This window comes from Lethenteron reissneri, unplaced genomic scaffold, assembly GCF_015708825.2.
Source record: "Lethenteron reissneri isolate LAM-NWPU_2019-01 unplaced genomic scaffold, ASM1570882v1 scaffold_96, whole genome shotgun sequence".
NCBI classification, from domain to species: Eukaryota; Metazoa; Chordata; class Hyperoartia; order Petromyzontiformes; family Petromyzontidae; genus Lethenteron; species Lethenteron reissneri.
This window is the reverse complement of record NW_026892505.1, coordinates 16,401-40,565: the sequence shown is the minus strand read 5'-3', so window position 1 is coordinate 40,565 and position 24,165 is coordinate 16,401. Positions and strand designations below refer to the sequence as shown.

At 50.5% G+C, this 24,165-nt stretch overlaps 1 protein-coding gene across 1 annotated transcript; it reads right to left on the bottom strand.

Moving 5' to 3' along the window:
• Nucleotides 1-4,325: 4,325 nt before the first annotated feature.
• LOC133340219 (uncharacterized) lies at nt 4,326-13,999 on the bottom strand. The gene is made up of 8 exons (XM_061548245.1): nt 13,890-13,999; nt 9,849-10,148; nt 8,998-9,089; nt 8,791-8,900; nt 8,349-8,467; nt 7,752-7,884; nt 7,126-7,219; nt 4,326-5,102 (listed from the first exon to the last, which is right to left on the bottom strand). The coding sequence occupies exons 2-8, from the start codon at nt 10,114-10,116 to the stop codon at nt 4,686-4,688; spliced, it is 1,233 nt and encodes a 410-aa protein (XP_061404229.1). The 5' UTR covers nt 10,117-10,148; nt 13,890-13,999; the 3' UTR covers nt 4,326-4,685.
• Nucleotides 14,000-24,165: the final 10,166 nt, after the last annotated feature.

Sequence of the window (24,165 nt, the reverse complement as noted above, 5' to 3'; positions counted from 1 at the left end):
CGTATGACGTCATACCTCCATACTACACTACACTAGCTAGAGGGCTGAATTTTGCAGTCGCCCCAAACACATCCCAGTGGATATAATTGCCCAGGTTGACGTAGCCCTCAAAGGTTTGGGTCACTGCAATCTCCCCCGCCAAGCCACGCCCACCTCTTACCCCAGCCAAGCCAAGCCACGCCCACCTCTTGCCCCCGCCAGCTTTCCTTAGAGCCCAGTCTCACATGGGTTGGACCAGAAGACGCCAAAAGGCGCACAACTCAAAGACAATCCACCATCAGAGTATGAGAGCTCGGGGCAAACATCTACACTATGGGGACCTCATTTGCCAGTAAAAATATGATAATTGGTTTTTTACCCTTCTGGCAACAAAACTGACACCTTTTTACGAGGAGTCATGTTTGCATAGACCACAATACCTCCAGTCATAATACAAACAAAAAACACAACTCTGATAATGTACGCACTGTCCTTGAAGTTGATTGGTCCACACCCGAGACAGCTTTCCTTAGAGCCGAGTCTCACATGGTCCTTGAAGTTGATTGGTCCACACCCGAGACAGCTTTCCTTAGAGCCTAGTCTCACATGGTCCTTGAAGTTGATTGGTCCACACCCGAGACAGCTTTCCTTAGAGCCTAGTCTCACATGGGTTGGACCAGATGACGCCAAAAGGCGCAATACGACGCCGATCGTGGAGGAGGGGGCAGTGTCTCTGGGGACGCAGGCAACGAGGGCGCGCGCCAAAGACACAAAGACAAAGATCACCCGTGTAGCCTGCACAGGCTGTTGGGGCAAGTGCTGTTAGCGAGCACCTATAAGGCCGGAACGGTGGAGGAGGGGGTGGGAGGCCAGCACCACGCCCGGCCGCCTTTATCTCCCCAGTGGCGATGTTTACACACCGCACCAGGTACTCATTTGAGGCTGAGTCGACCCGGGGGAGGCGCAGTGCCGGTTCAGGTAATCGTCGCTGGTTTTGGCCGTGAGCGGGAATATAACTCGGGGATCCAGGTTCGTAGTGCAGCGCGCTAACCGCTGCACCACCACTCCTCGCCACACTGACACACACACTGACACACAGCCTGACACACACACTGACACACACTTTTTAGGACAAAAATACATTTAATTACCAATTGCTTAATGGTGGCATGCAATCATCTGACCCATAGGTGGCAGTCATCTCAAGCCAGAGGACGAGAGGACTCTAGCGGCCACGCATATAAAGGATTTATAGTGAAAAACTTTGTTTTTACGGGTTATACTTGTTTTTTAGTTGAAGCGTACATTATAGGAGGCGGCTATTTTATCTCGCTCCGTGTCTCGCTCCGTCGTTATTGCCGATATCAACCATGTGGCCGGCACGGACGAGGAACGCGCGCAGTGCGATCCGCGTTGCGCGAGAGATGCCGACGAGAATTGGCAGCAGACAGAACTCTGATTTGCCATGGCGTCGTCCGGGTTTTGTTTATTCGTTGCTCCTTCGTTCGTTCATCATCAAAATCACACTTTTGTGCGTGTAGAACGGGCGCCGCTTGAACCGAGAAGGGGCATTCAAGGGCACGTGGGAGTTGGCGTCTCTGTCACGTGGTACGCGTCACTCGGTGTCTGCAACGTGACGAGCTTCTTCCGCTGCTGGAACTTCCCTTGGCTCGCCCGTCCAAGCTTCAATTTGACGTCGGGACGTTTCCAACAACAACACAAACACTCGGCGAGTCGGCGAGGGAGACGATGAAGGTGAGTTTACAAAGCGCCGCTCGCGCTCATCCATCAGTCACCTGTGTGAGTGTTAGGTGTGTGTGAGTGTTAGGTGTGTGTAAGTGTTAGGTGTGTGTGAGTGTTAGGTGTGTGTAAGTGTTAGGTGTGTGTGTGTGTTAGGTGTGTGTGAGTGTTAGGTGTGTGTAAGTGTTAGGTGTGTGTGAGTGTTAGGTGTGTGTGAGTGTTAGGTGTGTGTGTGTGTTAGGTGTGTGTGAGTGTTAGGTGTGTGTGTTAGGTGTGTGAGTGTTAGGTGTGTGTAAGTGTTAGGTGTGTGTAAGTGTTAGGTGTGTGTAAGTGTTAGGTGTGTGTGAGTGTTAGGTGTGTGTGTTAGGTGTGTGAGTGTTAGGTGTGTGAGTGTTAGGTGTGTGAGTGTTAGGTGTGTGAGTGTTAGGTGTGTGTGTGTGTAGGAGTCTGTGTGAGTGTTAGGTGTGTGAGTGTTAGGTGTGTGTAGGAGTCTGTGTGTGTGAGTGTTAGGTGTGTGTGTGTGAGTGTTAGGTGTGTGTGAGTGTTAGGTGTGTGTGAGTGTTAGGTGTGTGTGAGTGTTAGGTGTGTGTGAGTGTTAGGTGTGTGTGAGTGTTAGGTGTGTGTAGGAGTCTGTGTGTGTGTGAGTGTTAGGTGTGTGTGAGTGTTAGGTGTGTGTGAGTGTTAGGTGTGTGTAGGAGTCTGTGTGTGTGTGAGTGTTAGGTGCTTTGTTGTTTGCGATCCAGAACAGAACATCCCGGTTGACACACCTGGAGGCATCATTACCACACGGCGATTCGCTCAGCTACCCCCGACGCAAACATCTGCGCTCAATCCACCACAGCGTCAAAGTGATACTCGCCTGTGCTCCGTCAATATCAACCCGTGTACGACGGTAAATAAAATATTTCTATCGCGCCACATTGGATTAAAAAACACCGTCAGAAAAGATCGTGTTAACGGTTCAAAGAGAGTTGTTTTTATTGTCAAAACTTGTTTAAACAAATCACTACTGTGGCTATTCCAGGGAATTGCACATTCGAATTGAACGTTCCCATGCGCTGTATGCACCTGGTACCAGTTTACATGAAAGGCAGTGATTGCTACAAAATATAAAGCACATTGCAAAACGTACAGGTGGTTTTGGGCTCCGTATGCAAACTCAAACATTGGATATATTTTTTGCAAGCGGTTTATCCAGAAAAACAATTCCTGAAATTGTACTTTAAAGGTTTTTGGCTTTTAATCAAAGCTCAATAATATCAAGAGCCCTTGTTCAATCCACTCCAAGATGCAGGCAGTGACCAGACGGGTACTTCACCAGTGGTCAGCGCCCAAACAATCAGCAGTTCGGACGTCACCCTCAAACTCGGGTTTCTGAATCCACAGCACAATCACGTTCCTTCACAGTGGCCAGCTAGGAACTTGGTTGGGCAGAAAGCTCGCGGTCACGTGACGCACTTCAACCAATCCGCGAGCGTGTTACACGGTGGGAGGGGCTATGCACGACAGACACATAATCCCTGGTGGGCAGTGGGGAACTGTTGTTCCTACCTGTAACAAAAAATTTACCCGTAAAAACAAAGTTTTTCACTATAAATCCTTTATATGCGTGGCGGCTAGAGTCCTCTTGTCCTCTGGCTTGAGATGGCTGCCACCTATGGGTCAGATGATTGCCTGCCACCATTAAGCAATTGGTAATTAAATATTTATAAAAAAAATTCCCTAAAAAGTGTAAAATTTGGGAAAAAATGTTTCACGAACATTAATTGTCACGCACAACGAGTCTGTGTGCAAAATGTCAGCTCGATTGGATGACGGGAAGTGGGTTAAAAAACGACCGAAACATTTGCATGGTCCTAAGCAAGCAAATGAACTTAATATAATGGATTTTAAAAAAAACCCACTGCATATATACGCTTAAGACAGTTCCATGAACACTAAGTGTAGACAGGTGTTGTTCTCTCTACATCTGCTACCAGCAGCAAAGTCTATAAAACTTTGCAGAATGGAACATGTCACAAATCAACTTTACTTAGGCATTTTTGGGGTTGTTATCAAGTAGGTTATAGCAGACAGGCCCCGTACAACAATCTTCTGGAGTACAAGAACATCTGATTTTGCAAAAACCTTCCCACTTCGTGTTCATCCTTCCAATAGATGCAGATTTGAAACGATCTTTGAACAGTCGAGCAAATGCAACACAACAAAAAAGCACATTGCTCTGAACATGGCTATCTCCTCTGCATGGAAACAAAACGTGTTGTATATTTCAACTCCAGATGACTTAAACGGCACGTTTTATCTTTATACTTGACTTTACCGAAAAAACCAAAGAATAATTCCTGCAGTCACGAAAGCTCCAAAATTAAGAAGGAACAAAACTGATAAGTCATTCACTTCTTTCTTGGAAGAGACAAGTTCCTGCCTTGGGTAGTAAAGCCAAGATGCAGCTTTATATTTTATTGACTGCATTCTGTAAAAAAAAAAACTATGCAAGCAAGCTCAAAGGAAATTCGATTTAAAGCTTTCGTGACTGCAGGGATTCATCTTCTTGGTTCTTTCGGTAAAGTCACGTAGAATGGAAATAAAATAATAATAAATAAAAACAGACTGTCTTCTCGACAGACCTGTTCTTCACCTGAGGACGGCTGCTTGCGTTCTGGCCGAAACGTCGTTCTTTCGGTAAAGTCACGTAGAAGGAAAATAATAAAATAATAACAATAAAACATCATAAAATAATTCTCACGACGTTTCGGCCACAACGCAAGCAGCCGTCCTCAGGTGGAGAACAGGTCTGTCGACCGTGACTTTACTGAAAGAACCAAGAAGATGAATCCCTGCAGTCACGAAAGCTTTCAATCAAAAGACACCAGCTTATTTACCCCAAGGGCTTTTCATACAAAGTGCATCCCACGGCCCACACAACCTCCCACCATCATCCATCTATCGCTACCCCCCTCCTCTCCTCACTCCAGCCCCTCTTCTTCTTCGATGTCAGAGCATGAAGACAATTTTGGCATCTTGCTCCTGGGCACCTCCAGGCTGCTACTGCCTCCCCAGCTGCCAGCACGAGGAAGGCCAACGGCTTGGCGAGCGTACGCTCGCAAATTGTATTTGGCAATGCTGCTTTTGCGATACCGATTGCCGACAGAGGACAGATTCCTGCCAAAGGGCCGCAGCGCTGGGAACACTTTGGCAAGGATGCCGTCCTTGGTGTCGATGCCGTCATCGTCGTCGTCCTCGGAGCTGAGGTGGACTGTCTCTTCACTGGACGAGCGCTGCAGTGTCGTCTCGCTGGAGATCGTGGTGGACACGCCATGCTCTTCGATTCCACTCAATAGCAGTCGCTTTTTGGCTTCTGGGACTCCCAGTTCATCCAAGTCCTAAAATCCAGCGAAACACAGAAAATATGCACACACACACCAAATTTTGTTCAGCGATCCAACATTGATAATTGGTTTTTTACCCTTCTATCTGGCAACAAAACTGACACCTTTTTACAAGCAGTCATGTTTGTATAAACCGCAATACCTGCAGTCATAAATACAAACAAAAGACATAACTCTGATAATGTATGCACTGTCCTTGAAGTTGATTGGTCCACACCCGAGACAAGTATTGCGGTCTATACAAACATGACTCCTTGTAAAAAGGTGTCAGTTTTGTTGCCAGATAGAAGGGTAAAAAAACAATTATGATATTTTTACTGGCAAATGAGGTTCCCATAGTGTACGATACAACATTCTTCAAATTTCTGACGACGTGTATTCCTCAGAGCAATTAATGTACAAAATCAGTCGGTATTACCGGTAGGAACCACCTGGTTCCACCAGCCCACAGGGGATTATTGTGTCTGTCCGTCGTGCATCCAAAAATGGGAGGGGTGCGGCTGGGTGGGGAGGGGAGGGTGGGGAGGGGCTGGGTGGGGAGGGGAGGGTGGGGAGGGGCTGGGTGGGGAGGGTGAGGTGGGGCTGGGTGGGGAGGGGCTGGTCACCCCGTGGTGCCCTTATAAAACTCAACGTTTAACCTACTCACGACGGCTTGTGCCCGCCCTCACAGTTGGCCATTGACCGAGCAACCCAACGTTCCTACCCGCTCCCTCCGCAGGAGGAATGTGTTTTTTTTGTACCCACTACTGGATCAGGACTCCTCAGCCTCCTCACTCGAGCTATGTGACCACGATCCATCTATCAACTACACACGAACTAATATTCTCACAACTCGAATTTCTGTGGTGGTCATCCTCTTGGTGATGTGTGCTCTACTTTGGATGCCACTCCAACACCGGTCTTGTTTCCCAGCCACAATGCAGTCCAGTGATGTTCCCTTGCCCAAGCCCATCTACTTTTTTGCAGTTGTCAATGTTTCTTATTTGCATGTTTCGGTATCCACGTGTAATGGGTTCCGGAGACACTTGTAGAGGTAACTTCTTTATTACAATACAACACTCCAACAGTCCTGATACTCTGTTACAGCCTAGGTACACAGCCTAAGTACACAGCCTAGATACACAGCCTAGGTACACAGCCTAGATACACTACTCTGGCTACGCTCTGGGGTCCTCCGGCTACAATTACCCTAGGGGAGGCTACCTGACCCGACCCAGCCAAGGTGTGGGTCTGGACTCTGGCTTCCTCGGAACTCGCCCTCACAAGGACGTAGAGCCGGGAGTCCCAGAGTCCCACCACTGGCCCTCACAGCGTCCCGGCCCTTACAAGGACAAGCGGGACGAGGGGGTCCAGGGTCCTAAGCTGGCTGGCTGGCGGGTCTTGAGCTGCGACTGGCCCCGATCGTCCAGGGAGCTGCCCTTTTATGCCTCGTGCCCAACGAGGGGTGGGGTTGTGTGCGCCCCCAGGTATCCCACAGAGCACACACAGCCCCCCCGTTGGTGGCGCCAAGGGGCTTAACTGTCTGGGGTGCCTGGGATCCTAGCGCCTGCCGCCAAGGGCTTCTCTGCCTAGGGTCCCAGAGCCCCCTCTTGTGGCACTACAATCCTCACTACTCACCACTCACCCTCACCACTCACCCTCACCACTCAGCACTCACGCTCACCACTCACCCTCACCACTCACCCCTCTCCCTCACCACTCACCCTCACCACTCACCCTCACCACTCACGCTCACCACTCACCCTCACCACTCACCCTCACCACTCACCCCTCTCCCTCACCACTCACGCTCACCACTCACCCTCACCACTCACGCTCACCACTCACGCTCACCACTCACCCTCACCTACACACGTATTAACTCTTTACAAGTTTAATTCCAACCTTCCATCTTCTCCATGCTTCTTTGTGCATTTTTTATGTTGCAGAAAAACTTGCACAACTTAAAAATAAATCCCAATCCTGTAAACGTAAAAAAACACGCGTAGTTTGCATGGAAGCGTCCGTAGGAACTTGCCTGCAGAGTGACGTTCATCAGCTGTTGGACACTCGACAATCCACGTGAAGTGAAATTCTCCAAAAATTCCAAGCAGTCTATTTGTTTCAGGAAGCTTGAGACACAAAAACAACAACACACAAGGCTCCAAAATGTTAATACCAAATACAAGAATCACGAAAAGTACTTTTTGCTTCTTTTTGTTTGTTTTTTGACTACTTGTGTTGTGGTTATTGCAAACATGATGCCTTGTATAAAGATGTCAGTTTTGTACCAGTTTAAAAGGGTAAAAACCTACTACTATATTTTGCCACTGCTAAAAGAGATGTCTCAGAGTAGAAAAGGTTATTTCAGCAAAGAATCCCTTTCATTTATTTGTAATTTTTTTCAGAGCGTGAATGATGACGATCTTCTTGGTTCTTTCGGTAAAGTCACGTAGAAGGAAAGCAACATTATTATAATATTTATTATTTTATTATATTATATTATTTTATTGTGTTTTATTTTTATTATTTTATTACTTCCCTTCTACGTGACTTTACCGAAAGAACCAAGAAGATGAATCCCTGCAGTCACGAAAGCTTTAAATCGAAAAATGACGACGATGTTTAAAGGTGGCGACGATGATGCACCTAAAGGGCACTTACTTGTAAAGAGCGTTGCCAGGCTTGCCGCTGTCCGGCAGGGTTCCAAGCCGGGCCGGTGGGTTGTCTCCGTCCGGTGGCCGTGGGGGACCATTGGATCCACTCGCTTCACCCGTCACAAAATCCTGTGCAACGCCTGCAACCAGTGGATGAGCATTCACAATAAAACCATTTACACCTCAACACATATACGAGTAATATTGAATTCATCCTCTTGGCTCTTTCGGTAAAGTCGTCACGTAGAAGGGAAGTAATAAAATAATAAAACATCATAAAATAATTCTCACGACGTTTCGGCCACAACGCAAGCAGCCGTCTTCAGGTGGAGAACAGGTCTGTCGGAAAGACAGCGTCTGACAGACCTGTTCTTCACCTGAGGACGGCTGCTTGCGTTGTGGCCGAAACGTCGTGAGAATTGTATTTTATCGCGTTTTATTTTTATTATTTTATTACTTCCCTTCTACGTGACGACTTTACCGAAAGAACCAAGAAGACTGCGTATCACTGTGGCAAATTGTGTCGCGTCTTTCAATTCTAGCGCATGCCGCCACGTTCCGTGCAGAGAAATGTGCTGCGCCGAGCAGGGAAAGCTTGTGTCACCTGATGAGGAACCTTCGCCGGCACTGGAGGATCCCTGGCTGCCGGCCAAGACTTCCTGTGAACACTCGCTGCCGTGTCGGCTGAGGTTGGACGGCCTGCCACGCAATTCCGTCACGTATCTGGGAGGGAGAAAAAACCCAAAAAATTAACCCTCTTGATGTGCAAATTATTTTGTCAAGGCGCCCTTTCCCCCCCTTCCAACCCAGCGTATATACACGCTCCAAGCGCGTGTGCTGTTTCATTCAGACGCTATCTCCTCGACAGACCTGGTTTTCACCTGAGGACGGCTGCTTGCGTTGTGGCTGAAACGTCGTGAGAATTATTTTATTATTTTTATTTTTATCATTTTATTACTTCCCTTCTGTTGCTACCATTTAATTACAGCAGCAATCGGGAACTTGTCTCGTACGAGCAGCGATGTGTCTATTTCGTGTTCACGTACTGTTGTTGCTGCAGGTTGCGCAACACATTGGCATCCGTGGGCAGCGTTCGGATCAGCTCCAGGTTTTCCTTGATTTTCTTTAATATTTCAAAATGTTCTCTCCCGTGCACCTACATACATACAGACCGCAGAGCAAATTCTTTAAAACATCAAATGCTTATTGTGACATGTGATTGCGAGGAATTTCAACGAAAGCAGGTAACTTACCAGGAGGCGAAATATGTCTTCTTGGTCGGATGGCCAATTGCTGCCACAGTTGCTTGCAGTCATCAGCATGTCGTACACCACTTTCACGCAGCCTGAGGATTTGGTTAAGTGGCAAAAAGCGGACAGGTAAGGCGAGTACACGCAGGGACAATTTCTTTCAGAATAATACATTGAAATGATGTCATCATGGGACCTCCTTTGCCAGTAGCAAAATATACCAATAGGGTTTTTCCCCTTTTTTTTTTCTGGCAACAAAATTGACACCTTTTGTAAGGAATCATGCTTACATTAACCACAATACCTGCAGTCAAATGCAAACAAAAAACACAACGCTGATAATGTATGCATTGTCTTTGAAACGGATTGGTCCACACCAGAGACAGCTTTCTTTAGAGCTTAGTCTCATATGGTGTTCGACCAGATGACGCCAAAAGGCGTCATCATGGGACCTCCTTTGCCAGTACCAAAATATACTCATAGGGGTTTTCACCTTTTTTCTGGCAACAAAACTGACACCTTTTGCAAGGAATCATGCTTACATTAACCACAATACTTGGCGTCATCTGGTCGAAAACCATATGAGACGAGACTCTAAAGAAAGCTGTCTCTGGTGTGGACCAATCAGTTTCAAAGACAATGCATACATTATCAGAGTTGTGTTTATTGTTTGCATTTGACTGCAGGTATTGTGGTTAATGTAAGCATGATTCCTTGCAAAAGGTGTCAGTTTTGTCGCCATAAAAAAGGGGAAAACCCCTATTAGTGAAATTATATAATTTACAAACACCTCAAATATGTCTTAATAGCTAGACAGCACGTGTGTGTGAACAAGGGGCAGTCAAAGTGATCACCTTGGGAGCTTGGATCAGAAGCCGCCTCTCCACTCGGTCGCTGACTGCTGCCAGAAGACACCTTAGGCACTTGTGGGGTGTGCTCAACTGGCTGAGCCTGTGGAGACTGACAAGTCTGGGTTGCTGCCTCTGCCAAGGCAGGAGGATACTGTCGCACAGACTGAGCTGCATTCTGCCTGGTGCGTGAAGGAGCCTTCCGATTGTTTGGAGACTGCTGCTGCTGCTGTTGCAGCTCCTCATCGTCCTGATGCATGCGCCGCTCGTCCATTTTGATATCTTGGAGATTTGAAGCTTTCGCGACTGCAAGGAATCATACTCGGTAAAGTCACGTAGGTAAAAAATGAAATTAAAATTAAAATAAAAGAATAAAAATCACAAATCCTGCATAATGCACGGGCATAATTAGTACTATTCACATACATGCATTTCCCATATCCCCTCCCTTGGATGCTGCTAATCCTGCATAATGCACGGGCATATGTAGTACTAATTACATTCCTGCATTTCCCATAAATATGCTAAATTCCTCTTTATATGCAAATTCTTTTGTCGAAGCGCCCTTTCCCCCCCTCCCAACCCAGCTTATATATATGCTCCAAGCTCGTGTGCTGTTTCATTCAGACTCGTCTCCCCGACAGACCTGGTTTCACCTGAGGACGGCTGCTTGCGTTGTGGCCGAAACGTCGTGATAATTATTTTATTATGTTTTATTTTTATTATTTTATTACTTCCCTTCTACGTGACGACTTTACCAAAAGAACCAAGAAGAAGAGAAAAATCACAACGTTTCGGAAGCAACACAAGCTTCCGTCTTCAGGTGAAACAGATATTTTGCTGTGACAGTTTCACCTGAAGACGGAAGCTTGTGTTGCTTCCGAAACGTCGTGATTTTTATTCTTTTATTTTTATAAATGTTTATTTCATTTTGCACCTGCATTTTTACATCTCTCCCTGGCGAAGCACACACTCGGGTCTCGCAGGAGAATCGGCCCAGTAACTGGCCACTCAAATAGGCAGAAAACAAATGCATTAAAACAAATTTTTTTATGGGCAGCCATTGTAAGGCATGTTTTTACTTAACCAGCCAAAAGAGAATTTCAAGAAATTACAGGAAAAGATAAAATTATTTAAAAACATTAGAATCGCAATAATTGTACACTTAGACATTTTCAATGTTCAGCCCTATAAAACTGGCAGCAGACATTGTATGTAGCTAGGGTTCTCAAGTTTCGTACATAACAGGATAAATTCCACACCCTCGAAATGGCATTGCTGTTGCATTAGCATCTGTGCCACTTATTCACTAGAATGACCAATGCCATTGTAACTAGGTAAAAATTTACCTGTAAAAACAAAGTTTTTCACTATAAATCCTTTATATACGTGGCATCGGTTTTATTTTATTATTCATTTCTGTTTTCTTGAGTAAGAGTTTCATTTTTATCACCGTGGTATTTTAAATTAAATATGAAAAAAAAATTTTCACGAAAATTAATTGTCACGCACAACGAGTTTGTGTGCAAAATGTCAGCTCGATTGGAAGTGGGTTAAAAAACGACCGAAAGATTTGTACGGTCCTAAGCAAGCAAGCAAGTGAACTTAATATAAAGGATTTAAAAATACAACTCTCACAGCAAGTGTCATCATCATCAGAGCCATTAGCGATCCGATTAAATTTTCCAAAACAAGTCGTTGATTACAAGGGTAGTTATTCGGGCGAAACAGCGATTTGATAACCTGTACGATACTTTCGCAAAAAATAAAGATTACAGAATAACGTTATTCTAAAACAATATATGTTAAAAAAACTCCCTTGGGGCAAACTGTGTGAGACCCCAAGACTTTGCCCAACAGTTGGCCGACAGAGTTGTAAACGGATAAATAAACGACCCCGTAAGAGAAACCAAATACTGTGATAACATTTAATGTTACATTTTTTTCCCACACAAATTAGTGCACAAGAACCTGAAACTTTCAGAGCAGGTTAAAGGCCGTTCGCACAGCCCAGCTGGAACATTGGCTTTGGGATTAAATGGAAGTTCCAAAGTTAATTATCTTCCGGTGTGGCGAGCCTAATTAATCACAAACATCCAATTAATTAATCAATCAAGCGCTCGTGATTTCCTCGGCTACCCAGTGAATGCTTGTCTTGTTAATTAATTTATAAAACCGCACGTGTATTTAGTTTCTGTATCTCCAATCTGCTCACGTCACGTGACACCAGTTATAACGAGGGTGCCAATTTTATGTTTAAAAAATTTTAACCCGTAAAAACAAAGTTTTTCACTATAAATCCTTTATATGCGTGGCATCGGTTTTATTTTATTATTCATTTCTGTTTTTTCTTGAGTAAGAGTTTCATTTTTATCACATTGGTATTTTAAATTAAATGTGAAAAAAAAATTTTCCTAAAAAGTGGAAAATTTTGGAAAAAAATGTTTTTCACGAAAATAAATTGTCACACACAACGAGTCTGTGTGCAAAATGTCAGCTCGATTGGATCACGGGAAGTGGGTTAAAAAACGACCGAAAGATTTGCACGGTCGTAAGCGCGCAAGCAAGTGAACTTAATATAAAGGATTTAAAAAGCAATCACAGGTAACGTTGCCCAGAGTTAAATGAGCAAAAGGCAAACATCTATAAAATCATCGTGGCCAGTCGAGCTTGCCACTCACTCTTAACTAAATTAATGACAATCTCCAACGATACTAAGAGGTTCATCTTCTTGGTTCTTTCGGTAAAGTCACGTAGAAGGGAAGTAATAAAATAATAATAAAAATAAAACATAATAAAATATTATATTATTATGTTTTATTGTATTACTTCCCTTCTACGTGACTTTACCGAAAGAACCAAGAAGATGAATCCATGCAGTCACGAAAGCTTTAAATCGAGATATTAAGAGGTCTTTAACATTCCTATTCAATCTAGGATTGTCTTGATAATTGTTTTTTACCCTTCTATCTGGCAACAAAACTGACACCTTTTTACAAGGAGTCATGTTTGCATAGACCACAATACCTGCGGTCGTAATGCAAACAAAAAACACAACTCTGATAATGTATGCACTATATATTCTTAGGTTTTTTCGGTAAAGTCACGTAGGTAAAACATCAAAATTTATAAAAATAAAATATTTTATTTAAAAAATAAAATATTTTATTAAATTTTTTATTAATTTTGATGTTTTACCTACGTGACTTTACCGAAAAAACCTAAGAATATGAATCCTTGCAGTCACGAAAGCTTCAAATCTAGAATTAATGTATGCACTGTCCTTAAATTAAACACAATTGCATTTTTAAAAATTCAAATAAAACCCGAGTCGACTCACGTCACACACGCAATTTGTAATTGAATGAGCACGTTGCTTAATTAATTGGCCTCAGGTCAACACCTCAGGGTCATTAACAGCTGACCTAATTAACGACGTCTTAATTGGCCCGCTACTAATTAACAGCTGACCTCATCAACGACTCAATTTGGCGGGATTATTTGAACAGCGATAATTAAATATCGTAGTGAACGCGTTGAACTTTAACAAGCACGGGTTGATCATCATCATTATTGTTATTATTCTATTACTGCGCATGCACTTTTATTTGTCGAGATTTTTTGTTTATTAATCTTGGAGCTTACTCATAACTCACCCTCACCACTCACCCTCACCACTAACCACTCTCTCACAACTCTCTCATCACTCACCCTCACCACTCACCCTCACCACTAACCACTCTCTCACCACTAACCCTCACCACTCACCAATCACCCTCACCACTAACCACTCTCTCACCACTAACACTCACCCTCACCACTCACCCTCACCACTAACCACTCTCTCACCACTAACACTCACCACTCACCACCCACCCTCACAACAACCGCTCACCCTCACCACTCACCCTCACCACCCACCCTCACAACAACCGCTCACCCCTCACCCTCACCACTCCAATCGTCGCAGGCGTGGACGGACGCACTTATTCCTTTAAAAGAAGAGTGCTGCTGGTGGAGGTAGGTAGGGGGGGACCACCCACTAACCTTCAGATACTTTCCTCGCAACTTCACGGCAGCGGGGCTCGCAATGCACACAACAGGTTGCTGCTGTCGGCAGGCAACGCAGCTGCAGCTGTAGTAGCAGCAGCAGCAACAGCAGCTGTAGCAGCAACAGCTGCAGCAGCAACAGCAACAGCAGCAGCAGCAACAGCTGTAGCTACAGCAGCAGCTGCTACAGCGTCTCGGCCTCGACTTGTGTAGCCCCTCCCGCTCTCGCTCTCGAGTCACATGACGTCATCCGTCCCTACGCGGACGCGCTCATTGGCTACAGGATGCGCGTGCGTGACGTCATCACCCAGTGGGGAGTTCGCCGATTGGCTTACGTGGCAATGGAGGGGTGGGGGGGGTTTGTTGTGTCGTGACGTCACCCCCACACCGGACCAATCGGAAGAGCGGAAAATTCTCGAGGGGGCGTGGCCCCCTCGGAGGAGGACCAATGAGACGCGCGTATCGATTTTCTCTGCACGTGACTTCGGGTCAGAGGTCACGTGGTGTGAATGGCGACGTGGAAACTCTCCACACGTGACCTCCTCTTCCTCCACCTCGCCACGTGCAGCCACGGTGAGTGGTGGTGCAGTGGTTAGCGCACTGTGTGTGTGTGGGGAGTGGTGGTGCAGTGGTTAGCGCACTGTGTGTGTGTGGGGAGTGGTGGTGCAGTGGTTAGCGCACTGTGTGTGAGTGGTGGTGCAGTGGTTAGCGCACTGTGTGTGAGTGAGTGGGGAGTGGTGGTGCAGTGGTTAGCGCACTGTGTGTGTGTGTAGTGGTGGTGCAGTGGTTAGCGCACTGTGTGAGTGGTTGGGCAGTGGTTAGCGCACTGTGTGTGTGTGTGGGGAGTGGTGGTGCAGTGGTTAGCGCACTGTGTGTGTGTGTGGGGAGTGGTGGTGCAGTGGTTAGCGCACTGTGTGTGTGTGGGGAGTGGTGGTGCAGTGGTTAGCACACTATGTGTGTGTGTGTGGAGTGGTGGTGCAGTGGTTAGCGCACTGTGTGTGAGTGTGTGGGGAGTGGTGGTGCAGTGGTTAGCGCACTGTGTGTGTGTGGGAGTGGTGGTGCAGTGGTTAGCGCACTGTGTGTGAGTGGTGGTGCAGTGGTTAGCGCACTGTGTGTGTGGGGGGTGGTGGTGCAGTGGTTAGCGCACTGTGTGTGTGGGGAGTGGTGGTGCACTGGTTAGCGCACTGTGTGTGAGTGAGTGGTGGTGCAGTGGTTAGCGCACTGTGTGTGTGTGGGGGGAGTGGTGGTGCAGTGGTTAGCGCACTGTGTGAGTGGTGGTGCAGTGGTTAGCGCACTGTGTGTGAGTGTTGTTTTCCCATCTGCCCAGTTGCGCCGTATCTACTGAATGTGCGTTTGGAGTCTCAAGACCTCCTGGCGACGCTTTGCTGGGACCCCGTTGAAGTGGCTCCTGTGGGGGGTGGAGGAGAGAGACCCCCACCTGTTGACCCTTCAAGCATCAACTCCACCACCACCACCAACTCAACGTTCCTGAATGTCACCTACAGAGTTCAGAGCAAACTGTGAGATGCTCACTCACTCTCTCAGCCACTGACCCATTAAGTCACTCACTCACCTACCCACTCGCTCACCAACCAACCCACTCACTCACCAACCCACTCACCAACTAACCCACTCACTCACCCGCCAACCCACTCACTCAGCCACTCACTCACTCAGCCACTCACTCAGGCACTCACCCATTAATTCACTCACTCGTCAACCCACTCACGAACCCACTCACCCACCAACCCACTCACCCACTCACCCACTCACTCACCCACTCACTCACCGACCCACTTACTCACCAACCCACTCACCCACCCACTAACCCACTCACCACACTCACCAACCCACTCACTCACCAACTCACTCACTCAGCCACTCACTCACCCACCAACCCACTCACCTACCAACCCACTCACTCACTCAGCCACTCACTCACTCAGCCACTCACTCAGCCACTCACTCATTAATTCACTCACTCACCAACCCACTCACTCACCCACCAACCCACTCACCCACCAACCCACTCACTCACTCACCAACCCACCCACCCACCAACCCACTCACCCACTCTCTCCTCACCACCCTCACCACTGCTCCCTGTGTCTCTGTCTGCGCAGCTTCAGACGCGCCCTCTGGCAGACCGTCTGTGCTGCCACCAAAGACACGTGCTGCGACGTCTCTTCAGCGCTGGACGATGCCGGTGGCCGCTATCTCCTCCGCGTGAGATTCTCCGTCTCGTCCTCACCACCGCTGTCCTCACCCTGGGTCGCGCTTGAGGTCGTGCCCTTGAGGGAGAGTGAGTGTCACGAGATTGTGCATATGCCTACGTCTCTGTGTGTGTTTCTCTGTGTGTGTGTGTGTGTCTCTGTGTGTGTGTCTCTCTGTGTATGTGTGTGTGTCTCTCTGTATATGTGTGTGTGTGTCTCTGTGTCTCTGTGTGTGTGTCTCTCTCTGTGTGTCTCTGTGTGTATCTGTGTGTGTCTCTGTGTGTGTGTGTTTCTGTGTGTGTGTGTCTCTGTGTGTGTCTCTGTGTCTCTGTGTGTGTGTGTCTCTGTGTGTGTCTGTGTGTGTCTCTGTGTATGTGTGTCTCTCTGTGTGTGTGTCTCTGTGTGTATCTGTGTGTGTCTCTGTGTGTGCCTCTCTCTGTGTGTGTGTCTTTGTGTTTGTGTCTGTGTGTGTGTGTCTCTGTGTGTGTGTGTCTCTCCGGTTGGAAACATTTAGGCTGGCCTGCCTACGATCCATCCTGGGTTTAACCAGGTTGGATTGTGTGAGGAGCTCACAAATCCTTGAAATATCTGGGCAAAGTCCGATCGGTGAGCTCCTCTGGAGACCATGTCTCTGTGTGTGTGTGTCTCTGTGTGTGTCTCTCTGTGTGTGTCTGTGTGTGTGTGTGTCTCTCTGTGTCTGTCTCTCTCTCTCTCTCTGTGTCTCTGTGTGTGTGTCTCTGTGTGTGTGTGGGTGTCTGTGGGTTTCTGTGTATGTCTGTGACTCTTTTTGCCTGTGAGTGTGTTTCGGCTCACAGGGGGAGATCATACAAACTCCACTCACTCACTCTGTAGAACAGGGGTAGATCATACAAACTACACTCACTCACTCTGTAGAACAGGGGTAGATCACACAAACTCCACTCACTCTGTAGGACAGGGGGAGATCATACAAACTCCACTCACTCACTCACTCTGCAGAACAGGGGGAGATCATACCAACTCCACTCACTCACTCTGTAGAACAGGGGGAGATCATACAAACTCCACTCACTCACTCTGTAGGACAGGGGGAGATCATACAAACTCCACTCACTCAATCACTCTGCAGAACAGGGGGAGATCATACAAACTCCACTCACTCACTCTGTAGAACAGGGGGAGATCATACAAACTCCACTCACGTCACTCTGTAGGAACAGGGGAGATCATACAAACTCCACTCACTCAACTCTGTAGAACAAGGGGAGATCATACAAACTCCACTCACTCACTCTGCAGAACAGGGGAGATCATACAAACTCCACTCACTCACTCTGCAGAACAGGGGAGATCATACAAACTCCACTCACTCACTCTGCAGAACAGGGGGAGATCATACAAACTCCACTCACTCACTCTGTAGAACAGGGGAGATCATACAAACTACACTCACTCACTCTGCAGAACAGGGGAGATCATACAACTACCACTCACTCTGTAGGACAGGGAGATCACACAACACACACTCCACTCACTCACTCTGCAGAACAGGGGGAGATCATACAAACTCACTCACTCACTCTGCAGAACAGGGGGAGATCATACAAACTCCACTCACTCACTCTGTAGAAGGGGAGATCATACAAACTCCACTCACTCACTCTGCAGAACAGGGGAGATCATACAAACTCCACTCACTCACTCTGTAGAACAGGGGAGATCATACAAACTCCACTCACTCACTCTGCAGAACAGGGGGAGATCATACAAACTCCACTCACTCACTCTGCAGAACAGGGGGAGATCATACAAACTCCACTCACTCACTCTGTAGAACAGGGGGAGATCATACAAACTCCACTCACTCACTCTGCAGAACAGGGGAGATCATACAAACTCACTCACTCACTGTAGACAGGGGAGATCATACAAACTCCACTCACTCACTCTGCAGAAGGGGAGATCATACAAACTCCACTCACTCACTCTGTAGAACAGGGGGAGATCATACAAACTCCACTCACTCACTCTCTGCAGAACAGGGGGAGATCATACAAACTCCTCACTCACTCTGTAACAGGGGAGATCATACAAACTACACTCACTCACTCACTCTGTAGAACAGGGGGAGATCATACAAACTCCACTCACTCACTCTGCAGAACAGGGGGAGATCATACAAACTCCACTCACTCACTCTCGTAGACAGGGGAGATCATACAAACTCCTCACTCACTCACTCTGTAGAACAGGGGGAGATCATACAAACTCCACTCACTCACTCTGTAGACAGGGGGAGATCACACAAACTCCACTCACTCACTCACTCTGCAGAACAGGGGAGATCATACAACTCCACTCACTCACTCTGTAGAACAGGGGGAGATCATACAAACTCCACTCACTCACTCTCTCAGACAGGGGGAGATCATACAAACTCCACTCACTCACTCTGTAGGACAGGGGAGATCACAACTCCACTCACTCTGTAGACAGGGGAGATCACAATCTCCACTCACCCCTCCCCCCCCTCCCCCCACCACTCACCCACTCTCCCCCCACTCTCCCCCCACTCTCCCCCCACTCTCCCCCCCCCCACTCTCCCCCCCCACTCCCCCCACCACTTCCCCCCCCACTCTCCCCCCCACTCTCCCCCCACCACTCCCCCCACTCTCCCCCCACCACTCCCCCCACTCTCCCCCCCCCTACTCTCCCCCCACCACTCCCCCCACTCTCTCCCCCCCACTTCCCCCCACTCTCCCCCCCCCCCACTCTCCCCCCACCACTCCCCCCACTCTCCCCCCCACCACTTCCCCCCACTCTCCCCCCCCCCACTCCTCCCCCCACCACTCCCCCACTCTCCCCCCACCACTCCCCCCACTCTCCCCCCCCCTACTCTCTCCCCCCACCACTCCCCCCACTCTCCCCCCACCACTCCCCCCACTCTCCCCCCTCCCCCCCCACTCTCCCCCCCCACCACTCCCCCCACTCTCCCCCCCCACTTCCCCCCCACTCTCCCCCCACTCTCCCCCCACCCCCCCACTCTCCCCCCACCACTCCCCACTCTCCCCCCCACCACTCCCCCCACTCTCCCCCCCCCCCACTCTCCCCCCACCACTTCCCCCCACTCTCCCCCCCCCCACTTCCCCCCTCTCCCCCCCCCCACTCTCCCCCCACCACTCCCCCCACTCTCCCCCCCCACTTCCCCCACTCTCCCCCCCCCCCCCTCCCCCTCCCCCCACCACTCCCCCCACTCTCCCCCCCCTACTGTCCCCCCCCCCCCCCCACTCTCCCCCACCTCCCCTCCCCCCCACCCTCCCCACTCCCCCCACTCTCCCCCCCCACTCTCCCCCCACCACCTCCCCCCCCCACGCTCCCCACCACTCCCCCCACTCTCTCCCCCCCCACTCTCCCCCCACCACTCCCCCCCACTCTCCCCCCACCACTCCCCCCACTCTCCCCCCACCACTCTCCCCCACCACTCCACCCACTCTCCCCCCACCACTTCCCCCCACTCTCCCCCCCCCCCACTCTCCCCCCACCACTCCCCCCACTCTCCCCCCCACCACTCCCCCCACTCTCCCCCCCCCACTCTCCCCCCACCACTCCCCCCACTCTCCCCCCCCCACCTCTCCCCCCACCACTCCCCCCACTCTCCCCCCACCACTCCCCCCACTCTCCCCCCCACTCCCCCCACTCTCCCTCCCCCACTCTCCCCCCCCCCACTCTCCCCCCCCCCCCACTCTCCCCCCCCCCCACTCTCCCCCCACCACTCCCCCACTCTCCCCCCACCACTCCCCCCACTCTCCCCCCCCCCCCCACTCTCCCCCCCACCACTCCCCCCACTCTCCCCCCACCCCCCCACTCTCCCCCTCCCCACTCTCCCCCCCCCACTCTCCTCCCCACCACTCCCCCCACTCTCCCCCCACCACCTCCACTCCCCCCCCCCCACTCCCCCCCCCCCCCCTACTCTCCCCCACCACTCCCCCCCTCTCCCCCCCCACCCTTCCCCCCACTCTCCCCCCCCCCACTCTCCCCCCACCACTCCCCCCACTCTCCCCCCACCCCTCCCCCCACTCTCCCCCCCCCCCCCACTCTCCCCCCACCACTCCCCCCACTCTCCCCCCCACTCCCCCACTCTCCCCCCCCCACTCTCCCCCCCCCACTCTCCCCCCCCACACTCCTCCCCCCACTCTCCCCCCACCACTCTCCCCACTCCCCCCCCCCCCCTACTCTCCCCCCCTCTCCCCCCACCACTCCCCCCACTCTCCCCCCACCACTTCCCCCCACTCTCCCCCCCCCCCCCCACTCTCCCCCCACCACTCCCCCACTCTCCCCCCACTCTCCCCCCACAAGCTTCCCCCACTATCCCACCCCACCTCTCCCCCCACCACTTCCCCCCACCTCCTCCCCCCCAACTCTCCCCCCCCCACTCTCCCCCCCCTTCAATCTCCCCCCACCACTCCCCCACTCTCCCCCACCACTCCCCCCCCCTTACTCTCCCCCCCCCACTCTCCCCCCACCACTCCCCCCACTCTCCCCCCCACCACTCCCCACCACTCTCCCCCCCCCCACTCTCCCCCCACCACTCCCCCCACTCTCCCCCCACCACTTCCCCCACTCTCCCCCCCCCACTCTCCCCCCCACCACTCCCCCACCTCTCCCCCACCACTTCCCCCCACTCTCCCCCCCCCACTCTCCCCCACAACTCCCCCCACTCTCCCCCCACCCACTCCCCCCACTCTCCCCCCACCACTCCCCCCACTCTCCCCCCACCACTCCCCCCACTCTCCCCCCACCACTTACCCCCACTCTCCCCCCCCCCCCCACTCTCCCCCCACCACTCCCCCCACTCTCCCCCCCCGAGAGAGCGACGCGCGCGCTTCGCAGTTCCCACCGTCACCGCGACAACAACAACCCACGGGGGCGGCAGCAGCAGCAGCAGCAGCATGGGCCTCCTGCCGCACAGAGTCATGGCCTCCCGCCACCCGCGTCCCCAGCGGCTGTGGCTGCTGGCGCCGCTGGCGCTGTGCGTACTACTCCACCACCAAAGCGCGGCCTTGACTCTGTGCGGGAGCCAGCTGGTCGACGTCTTGGCGTTTGTATGCAACGGGCGAGGCTTCTACGCGGCGCCACCAGCTGGCGCGCAGCGGCGGCAGCGGCAGCAGCTAGGCGGCATCACAGAAGCGTGCTGCCTGCGCGCCTGCTCGCTGCTCGTGCTGGAGCGCTACTGCGCACAGCCGCAGCTGCTGCACAAGAAGCAGCAGCTGCACAAGAAGCAGCAGCAGAAGCAGCTGCAGCAGCTGCACAAGCAGCTGCAGCAGCTCCACAAGAAGCAGCAGCAGCAGAAGCAGCAGCTGCACAAGAAGCAGCAACAGCCCACGCGACTGGGCAGCACGCCGTGAACACAACAACAACAACAAGACGTTGAAGTAAATGAAAATGTTTATTCCTTCTGTGAAACACTAAAAAGTTCATTAATATAATGAGCGGAAGCCCTAAAAAGAGGGGGGGGGGGCGAGGAAAAAAAGAAAAACAAATAGCGACACGTGGAGTTGTGTAGAGTGAGGAGGAATTATGTAAGACGAAGCATTGAAAAAAGACAAAAAACGACACGAACGAAATCAATTTGCCGAACACACCGAGCATTTTGTTACGTTGTGATCGTAAAGACACCAAGAAGACGAGGAGGAGAGTGGCAGAGGCAAGGAGAGAGGACAGGAGGGGGGAGAGGCAGTGAAAGCGGCAGCAGCACCCACTCAGTCACTCACTCACATACTCACCCACTCGCTAACCTACTCACCCACTCACTCACCTACTCACCCACTCACTCACCTACTCACCCACTCAGTCACTCACTCACATACTCACCTACTCACTCACTCACATACTCACCCACTCGCTCACCTACTCACCCACTCACTCACCTACTCACCCACTCACTCACCTACTCACCCACTCAGTCACTCACTCACATACTCACCTACTCAGTCACTCACTCACATACTCACCCACTCGCTCACCTACTCCCCCACTCGCTCACTCACCTACTCACCCACTCAGTCACTCACATACCCACTCGCTCACTCACCCACTTGCTCACTCACTCACCCACTCAGTCACCTACTCACCTACCTACTCACCCACTCAGTCACTCACATACTCACCCACTCGCTCACTCACCTACTCACCTACCTACTCACCCACTCACCTACTTACCCACTCACTCACCTACTCACTCACCTATCACTCAACTACTCACCCACTCACCTACTCGCTCACCTACTCACTCACCCACTCACTATCCTACTAGCCCACTCACCTACTCAATCACTCACCTACTCACTAACCTATTCACTCACCAACCCACTCACCTATTCACTCACCTACTCACTCACCTATTCACTCATCTACTCGCTCACCTACTCATCTACTCACTCGCTCACCTACTCACCAGATTGCCGTGGCCACGTGCCGCTTGCTCCCTTCTGTCACGATTCTTGACCGTCAGCCATCAAAGTCCGCGAACAAATGGGCGACAACAACAACACAAAAAGAATAATAACACACACTTCCATCGACATATCTAAAAAGGTCGAGCGAAAATTCGCGTTTGTGGCCGGTGTCCCATGCTGTGATCAAAGCCCGGCAAGTGGCGTTGGTGGCCACGCTGCTGCTGCCTGTTTAGCGAGCGCTGCGGCAGGCAAGCGGCGAGGGTTGGTGGGTCACTGAGCAAACGCTGCGAATCTCCCTTCGACGCGGGCGTCGAGGAGGAGGAAGTCGCGCTTCCTTGGCTCGTCGTGAGAAAGGCGGTACAGCCAATGGACTGACCTCCGTCTGTTACCGTCTGTAACGGACGGGGGGGGGGGGGGGGGGCAGGGGCTGTCGCTACCATTAAGGAGCGTGGGTTTTACTTCGGGTGCTCCACTTTTCTCCCGCTTGTATGACGGACGCCCACATTTAATTGTCTTAAACAAATCTTAAGATGAAATAAGTATAACCCGTAAAAACAAAGTTTTTCACTATAAATCCTTTATATGCGTGGCGGCTAGAGTCCTCTCGTCCTCTGGCTTGAGATGGCTGCCACCTATGGGTCAGATGATTGTCTGCCACCATTAAGCAATTGGTAATTAAATATTTAATTTGTTTTCCCTAAACAGTGTAAAATTTTGGAAAAAAAATTTCACGAAAATTAATTGTCACGCACAACGAGTCTGTGTGCAAAATGTCAGCTCGATTGGATCACGGGAAGTGGGGTAAAAAACGACCGACAGATTTGCACGGTCGTAAGCAAGCAAGTGAACTTAATATAAAGGATTTAAAAAAAGAAGCCGATGAAGCGGCGAGCACCCTCGTGAGATAGAGCAGTTGGACTCAGCGTTGTTATTGCACGTGTACGACACACCGGCTACCTAAGGCAGTGCAACAAGTGGATTGCAGATACAGCTGTGATGTGGAATTTGAGTGTTCTCCCTGAGTATCGATTTTGGTCCAGGCACTGTTTACCGCGGGTGCTAAAACGTTCACCCTGTATTTATGTATTCATGTTAGACAATCATTGGTGACTGGGTTGAGGTTATAAACCCTCTTACACCTGAGAACTTGCTTTACTCACGGGTGGCTGATACTCAGATTCGAACCCAGGCTCCCATCGGTCCCGGGGGCTTGAGTCATTAACCCCCCTCTCCTCCCCTCCCCTCCCACCGGTGCACTCGGCCAGAACGCCGTTGCAAGTTTATAGGACGGGGAAATCGGTTTGGTTGATCATTGACCTTCCAGCCATCAAAAGGTTGCAGCAAATCCTCAGCGCCAAACAAGCGGCACAATTTCAGTTGATTAGAAGGGTGGGGGTGGCGTGTAGTGGGAGGGGGTTGTGGGAGGTTACCTCGCCACTGATCCAGCAGTGGCTATGAGATGTTAACTCCCTCGCCACGTGTGCAGGAGGCCGTGGGTTCGATCCCGACCCTGACGCCTGCTGCTGCGTATTTGCAGTTCGCGTGCCTCTCCTTCTCCCCGTGGTCGCGTGGATGTTTCTCCCGGGTCCTCCGTTTAAACAACATCGTGCTGTACTGGCAACGTTA